The sequence below is a fragment of the Ctenocephalides felis genome, unplaced genomic scaffold, assembly GCF_003426905.1.
Source record: "Ctenocephalides felis isolate EL2017-DRISC unplaced genomic scaffold, ASM342690v1 CF-g0.4_SCAFFOLD_03572, whole genome shotgun sequence".
NCBI lineage: Eukaryota > Metazoa > Arthropoda > Insecta > Siphonaptera > Pulicidae > Ctenocephalides > Ctenocephalides felis.
Window position 1 is genome coordinate 44,738,316 of NW_020539726.1, and position 8,464 is coordinate 44,746,779.

Below are 8,464 nucleotides of genomic sequence, written 5' to 3' on the forward strand. Positions count from 1 at the left end.
TAGTATTTTCAGACTCCATTTAGTATTTTCAGACTCCAATTAGTATTTTTAGACTCTACTTAATATTTTCAGGCTCCAGTTAATATTTTCAGGCTCCAAATAGTATTTTCATGCTTTAATTTCCTACATGGAAATTTATCGACATTCGAGACTTTCAACTCGACAAATAATAACAGAATATAAAATTCCATAAATTGTTGCAAACAAAATCGCATAAAGGAAGAAAAACAAAGCAGTGGAAACTTTTGTGGTGTCAAATTAATGAAAGATACAATGCAAGTTGTTTTGACTAAGTCGAAATAATAATTCGAAGATATCGAATTTAAAGATAACACTATATTGAAAAATTTACCATTATGTCATATCATACACAGACACAAAAATCCATACCCATACACAAACACACACAATGACAAAAACATACACACATAAACACACATAGCCACACACAAGAACACTGACATATAAGAAGACGAACATACACAGGCACACACACAATCTCATACAAATATTTTAGTGTAATCTTACACTCTCTTATCATTTTCAAGAGATATAAATTGCGGCGTTTTCGATTAATTTTCGACAGTTGTGCTTTGCATTTCGACAAGTGAACTTTTCGAGTTTTTGGAAATTTAATTTTTTAAAAAGAAATCAACAAAATGAAATTCTTAGTTGTCGCTTTGGCTTTGTTCGTTGCAGTCTCTGTAAGTAGATTATTTATAAATATTTATCTGTATTTATTTTGATGAACATAATTTAAATAAATTTCAACTAGTGGGGTGGGTGGCATCGTGCCTTTAAGGCAAATTGCTTGAACTTCCCGTACCGTAACGAAATGTTCGAGGAATATTGAATGTTTTCAAATAGATTATTATAAATATTGTAACATTGTCTAATATTTATAAGAATTATATGAACTGAATTGCAGAGTTGAAATTGTTTGTTTAAAGTATATTAGAACTATAGTCAGAATTAAAAATAAAATCTGAATTATTTTCGATATACAAAAAAAAAAAAAAAAAAAAAAAAATGGAACAAATTTTTTTTTTCCAAAATTAATTATTTTGTTAAGACAAGCAGAAAGTTCTTTGAATCAATTGAATCGGACGCTTAGTTCTCTCAAAAACTGCCATTTTTTGTACATTTAGCTCTGTATCCCCGAAATGGCTGGGCCTACCTTTGCGAAAAACTTATAACCCCTTCTCCCAATTATTACTAATTGAATGTTTTTTAGATCATTCAAATCGGATGCTCCGTTCTCTCAAAAACTCGATTTTCATTTTCTGCACTCTTTGCTCCTTATCTCCGTAACTGCTGGACCTGCCTTTGCCAAAAACTAATCAGCTCTTCTCCCTATCAATAGGAATGCAATGTTTTTTGAACCATTCAAATCGGTTGATCCGTGCGCCCTAAAACGTGGGCGAAAATTTGTATCCATACATGCATACACACACACACACACACATCCATTTTTTCTGAAGTATGCCAAAATGTTCAGAAACCTTCAAAACGTCAAGAAATGTAAAAATTTTCAATTCCGATTTTCGGCCCATTACAATAACTTACCCTACGGGAAGTTAAAAATTTAAATATTTACAATATAACCATTTTTTATGAAAAACATTTTTATTATGTATTTAAAAATATTTCTTAACAATATATTAAAAATTCTTATTTTTTTCAAATTTTAAGCAATTTAGCAATTGATTTATTTAACCAATATTTTATTTAACCAATAATCAAGGCCTCAAGTTTTGTTTATTTAGTTAAAAATAATCCTGAACCGATTTTGAAATATCAAACATATAGCCATTTTCGTAAATAATAAAACTAAGTGTAGAGAATATAATAATAATAATTTTTTAGTCCAAAGAAATTTTGTTAAATATTGCAGTCTAACAAAATGTCAATGTTTGGAATAATATCAATTTGCATACATCGTGTTTGCTCTGCCTATGTTTGAAAGATATCAATTGAAAATCGCATGGATTACGATTACTTGCCCTAAGGCGAAATGTCACTTACACCTAATAATTAATTTTATTAATACAATTATTTTTATTATTAGGCTGTAACTGACGAACAAAAGGAACGTGTTAGACAACACACCCAGACCTGTCTCCAAGAGTCAGGAGCAACTCCTGAGGAACTCAAGAAGTTCAAGGTTGGAGAATCCACCGAAAATGTAAGTAATCAATATTAATTTATACTACTATTTATGAGTATTAATGATAAATCTATATTGATGATATTATAAAAGTATTTTCACAAAATCAATAATGATGGCACAGATCATATCTCGAAACGTATGGATATATTGCCTAATTATAAAGCATACTTTGAGCAATTCTAAAAAAAAACTAAAAAACTAAATATGAAGATTTTAAATACATGAGCAATATTATAAGAGAAAACTATGTACAAAAAAGTCGGGAAAAGTAGGTAAAATTTAAAAAAAGCGAGGGGTATAAATATTAATATAAAGTATACAAATGTACTAAAAAAACAATTAGGATAAAGTATGAAAGCTTATGTGATACTAAGGAAAGATGTACAAAATTGAAAAATAATCAGAGAATAATCAAAAAATATTAAAACATATTATAAAGTACATAAATATACAAAACTAAAAGTGTATGGGCCTGGTAAAGCATAAAAATTTACAAAAGTTTAAAAAAGTTTAAAAAAGTTTAAGAAACCATAAAAAGTAGAGGAAATCATCAAGTAAATAAAATAAAAAATATAAAAAATTATTGGAAGTGAGAATGGAAAAAAACTCAAAAATTATATAAAAGTAAAAATATTTACAAATTCTAGAAAAATGTATAGAAACTCATAAAAAGTAGAAAAAACCATAAACAATTGAAAAAGATTGATATAAATTATACAAATATAAAATACTTAGAGGTTTTGGGGCTTGATATATTATATTAGAAAGAAAAATATAAAAAGTATAATTAAATTGAAATAAATTTATAAAAAAATTATATTCTCTACAGAGTATGAAAAAGTATATGACAGTATATAAAAGTAAAGAAAAGTTTAAAAAATTATTGAGAAGCAAATAAATGTAATAAAAAATACATAAATATAACATTCAAGAGAAGTTGGCTTAGGCTTAGTATCAGAAATATAATATAAAAGTTAAAAAAAAAGAAAACCATAAGAATATAAAAAAGTATAAGCAGTTTATAAAATTAATAAAAATTATCTAAGTAAAAAAACAAAGGGAGTGGAAAGCTTGCAATGAAAAAGTATATTAAAGTAAAGAAAAATATAATAAATATAAAAAATATAAGAAGTATAGGAAGTAAATAAATTTAACAAAAATTGGTATTAGGGAATATATGAAAGTAAAGGAAAACGTAAAAGTATAAAGTAATAGACTATGGCGAATGTAAAAAAGTAGATGAAAGTAAAAAAATATATACTGACTGAAATGTAAAAATTATAAAAAATATTTAAGTGTAGGAATTTATGAAGAATGTTGAGAGACAAACTATAAAAGTATAAAAAAAGTAATATTTATCACTTCATTTACAATTTTAATTCATTTTTTTTATTTTCGTTTCAGGTCAGCGAAAATGTCAAATGCTTCATGAAGTGCTTCTTCCGTCAATCAGGTAATTATAAAAAATAGACCAATAGTCTAGATAATGAGTATATTGACTTTCTAACAATTCTGTCCATTAATATCTTCTTATTAAATCGATAGTATAGTTTAAAACAACCAATATTGCAAAAAAAAAATGGCAAATAGGTATAAGTTATGGCTCTAAATAATGAATTTTAAATTAGCATTGCACAATTTTTTTCCTCATCAGTAGGGTTTTTTTCTGCAAAAATCTGAGTAGAATCTTATTTTTTTAAATCCATCAGAAATTCAAGATTTCTCGACGATGTAATTGTAAAAGAATCAGTTGAGTCAAATTTCCTCAGATTTGCTTGTCAGTAGAGTTTCTCTGACAAATACATCAAACCTTTCTAAATTAAAAATTAACTAATTTGATGAGATTAAGTTCGCTCGTCAGTAGAGTCCCTTTACTAAATCCATCAAACGAAGAATTAATATGAAATTGAATTTGCTCGTCAGTAGAGTTCTTTTGTATACTATTAATATAAACTTCAGTTTGCGCGTCAGTAGAGTCCCTTTAATAAATCCATCAAACTTTTACCACTTAACTTAAATCACATTTCTTCAGTTCTACTCATCAGTAGGGTCTCATTATCCAAATCCATCAATATTAATATAAGATTAAGGGACTAATTCTGTCGCATAACAAACCAATGTTATGGCAAGGCTATGATAAGAAGAAATTTCCATACTAAATATTGACAAAAGCCATGTGGTTACTGTGCAATCAGGCGTTGTTCTCAGGTTGTCAGATAGACAACCCAACCTAGAAACCACACCAATGTCGATAAAAAAGATCTTAGATAACAGGGTCTTTCTGACTCAGCTTCATAACATACGAGTGACGTTGCAGTTCATGTGTGAAACTTCTGAATGCACAGCAAATACATGACATTTTTAGTGTATTCAGTATGATTCAGTAGCATATTGTATGCAAGTTGGACCGCAACATGGCCTTGCCATAACATTGGTCTGTTATGCGGCAAAATCGGTAAAGTCTTCTAAAAAAAAGCCTTCTAATTTTCCTTTACTTTCATATACTTTTTCATACTTTTATACTCATAGTCATTTATTATTATACTAGATGGCCCGACAGACGTTGTCCTGTACCCATGTCTACAATTTTTTAATATAATATACTAATATTTACCGTTTACCTAAAAATAATAATTATTGTTTTTTAAATTACTCTTCACGCCAAAATGCGCATATACATTTATAATATGAGCGATTTTAAATGAAGAACTGCTTTAAATAAAATGATGAGTCTCAATTCCCACACCATATTGGAAATTGAAGTGTTTTAAATGATATAACATAACCATAACCATAACATAACACTTGTACTTCATGTTGGATTAAATTAATTTAATTTTTTATTATTTAAGATATCGAAAATTGCATCTTAAACTTCTCCTAATCGATATCGTGAGGGCCGAATTGTATATATTCACCTTTACTTTCCCATTTGTTGTGAAAGTGAAATTTTTACGAATTTTAAAACTATTGTGGAAATATTAGTAAAAGATGTAAAGAAATTATATATTAAAAAAAACTATATTGAAAATTTAATATCCGAATTTTGTGTTGGCGCCCCCTAAGGCGTGCGCTCGATATTTTTCGCATGCATCGCATTCATATATTCTAAGTGATATTAATTTTTTCATATGTGTATCATTCAATCTGCCATACATATACTGTATATTATATTATTATAGTTTCTGGCACATCTCAGCTGATTTTTGGCAATAATAATGTAGACATTTCATTTTTCTTATTCATAATCATAAATTTATTATACATATTCTAATATTATTGTCTAGGTTCATAAGTAAATTGAAATTTTTGGCAGATGATAGTTTTCATTTGTTTTCAATGCAAACAATGTCATGTCGTTTTTTGCAATTTTTTCCGTTTATTTCTACAATATTACACATACATCCCAGTACTTTATAATCACATACATCCTAGAAAATTTCCTTAACAAACTTCAGAAAGATTTATCAAAATCCGAATAATAGTTTAGGAGGAGTATACAGTGAGTGCTTGTAATTTAATATGAACTTCATATAATAGCAATGAAGCTCAAATTGATTCTACGTTTTAGTTAGAAAACGTTTGTATGTGGAAAAGAAAAGGGCTGTTTTTAGGGTTTTTCCGGCAATTATTCGATTTTTTCTCGCCGTAAGAACCATCCTTGGACTCCAAGGAACATTTTAAAAAAATAATTGGCCAAATTGGTCCATCAACTCTTCTGAGAAAAAAATAAAAATAACTTAATCATTATTTATAAGAAATTATTCAATAAGTAAATATTGTGAATTTTATATCGAAAAAACAACTACTGAGTTTTTTTTCCAACATGTCAAAGTAGTATACAATGTACTCCATTAAATTTACTGAATGTCCTATACTGGACAGTTGTAAATAAAAGAGTTAATAAAAAAAAAAATTGGTCCAGGCGTTATTGAGTTATGTGTTTACCAACACATTTTGCGATTTATTTTTATATATAAGATGCAGCAATGCTTTCATTTTCGGTGGATTCTCCAACTTTGAACGTCTTGAGCTCCTCAAGAGTTGCTCCAGACAGGTCTGGGTGTGTTGGTAAACACGTTCCTTCTGGTTCTTTCGATTTCACCAATATCAATTTCAGTATCCTCGTCACTACAGTCTTTTATTACTATCGATCCTTTCCTCCAGGTTTCTTCAACGACGCTGACGAATTCCAGACCGAAGTCGCCGTCCAAAAGTTGAGCCTCGGCGGTGAAAACGTCGAAGAAGTGACCGCCGCCGTCGAAAAGTGCAAGGTCGTCGCCGGCGCCAACGCCTGCGAAAGGGCCTTCAACATCTACAACTGTTACAGGGACACCAGACACGTCTCCATCGTCTGAAGAGTTCATGTTGAGATGATCAAAGACATCGTCAGAGATACGAGAGCCTGATTCAAGGGATCGGTGATTAATTTGATGCAAGACTGGTCGTTTTTATTTTTGTTTTATACGTTTTCTTTTTAGACTGATAAATGAATCTCTGAATAAACTTTTTTTTCTAAATTTAAACTTGTTTTTTAATGATTTTTTTTTTCAATATTAACTTCCCGCAGGGTAAGTTATATTCATCTTTACATCTTCTATATATATAAAAATAAGTCGGGTTTTCCTTTCTGACGAAATAACTCGAGTACGCACAAACCGATTTGGACAATTTTGCATTCGTTGGAAAGGTCTCGGGCTCCGCAAGGTTTACAGCAAACAAAATTAGTTGTGCATGGCATCGTGCCTTAATGCAAATTGCTGGTACTTCAAGCACCGTCATTAAAAATTCGAGTAATGACATTAGTCAGAATTATCAGAATTATGCTTGGTTAAGTCAACGAGCAATTCTTGCCACAAAGAATAATGATGTACACGCACTGAATTTCACCATTCAATCAAAAATTGCTGGCGATTTGGTGACATACCAATGATTCTGACTGGTCTTTCGTTTGACTTCAAACGATGCAATTTCCAGTTCGCCTTGCGTTCGCAATAACAAGTCACAAGGCCAATCGCTTAGTGTTAGCGGGATAAATTTCAAATACATCATTTAGAAAATCATTGTTTTTCACATGGATAGTTATACGTTGCCTGTTCACGAGTTGGAGAACCATCCGCTTTGTTTGTGTTAACGTCACAACAAAAAACAAAAAATGTGGTTTACCAAAGAGCACTTCAATGAAACGGATAATTTGCGGATTCACTTTCATTTACTACTTGTTAGAGAAGTTCAACTAAAAAACACTTCATTTTTGTAATCGAAATAAACTCATTACTGTTGTATAATAAAATCAATTTTTTCCTTTTCAAATATATAATATAACAAACAAAAAATTTCTTCATCTTTCTCACCAAACCATCTGGTGGCGGAACGGTGTTCGTCCGGTTTGCTAGTATACTTATATATCTCTGCTTTTCAAATTTTTCTAGACATTTCAGGAAACATTAGAAAAAATGGATGTATGTGTGCGTGCAAATGCAAATTTTTGTCGACGATTTTGCGAGCACAGATCAACCGATTTTAATGATTCAAAATAAATCTATATTTAATCTCTGTACTTTTTTTACATAGTTATAGAATTTGTTAAAACTCTCTTTCGATAATTCAGGTTGTTGGGTTATTATTTGTAGCTGGGGACTGTATTAAACACTGATTTGTTAGTATATTATGTATTTGTTGCGGTTCTAATTACAATCACTGATTTGTTACTAAGTTATAATGAAAGGAGATATATTTATTTTTATTGGTAATTTACATGTTGTTAAGCGGACTTTACTTTTAGAAGTGAACAATTAGTTCCATTAAAACACTCCGTTAACCCCTCTACCAGGGGTTGCAACCATTCCATGCCTTGAAGTTTGTCACCTTCATGGCCAATATAATAAAACGAAAAGACGTCCGATCAGTCTCTAAAATGCAAATTCTCAAAAAAAACTATTTTTTTTTTAATTTCAAAGTATTTTAAAGCTTTTAAAAAATTTAAATAGCGGTACGCAAAATTAATAAAGTATAATTATAATTTGAAAGTCAATAAAAATATATATAAAAAGTATAAACACTTATAAGAAAGTATATGCAGGGGTGATTGAAATGTTTGTTGAAAAATGATAAATATGAGAAAGTTGAAGAATGTATTAGAAACAAGTTATGACATTTCTGGAAAAAGTAGAACGATTGGGAAAGCATAAAAATGTTAAGCCTGAAAATTTTCAGTGAAGTACGATCATGTCAGGGAAAGTTTTAAAATTTTAACTAAAAAGGTAAAATTGTTGGGAAAAGTACCCATTAGAA

General features: G+C 29.5%; 1 protein-coding gene across 3 annotated transcripts in view; it reads left to right on the top strand.

Annotated features, from left to right (window-relative positions):
* Positions 1-590: 590 nt before the first annotated feature.
* LOC113387797 (general odorant-binding protein 56a-like) overlaps positions 591-8,464 on the top strand; it is a 27,814-nt gene continuing 19,940 nt past the window's right edge. Inside the window, exons 1-4 of one of the 3 annotated variants that reach the window (XM_026625173.1) lie at positions 595-704; positions 2,069-2,185; positions 3,575-3,623; positions 6,338-6,668. In XM_026625173.1, coding sequence (XP_026480958.1) covers positions 660-704; positions 2,069-2,185; positions 3,575-3,623; positions 6,338-6,528 — 402 coding nt within the window. In that variant the 5' untranslated portion in view covers positions 595-659 and the 3' untranslated portion in view covers positions 6,529-6,668. Of the gene's footprint in view, positions 705-2,068; positions 2,186-3,574; positions 3,624-6,337; positions 6,669-8,464 lie in introns of those variants that run through there. The other 2 variants (XM_026625175.1, XM_026625174.1) reach the window with 2 other exon arrangements.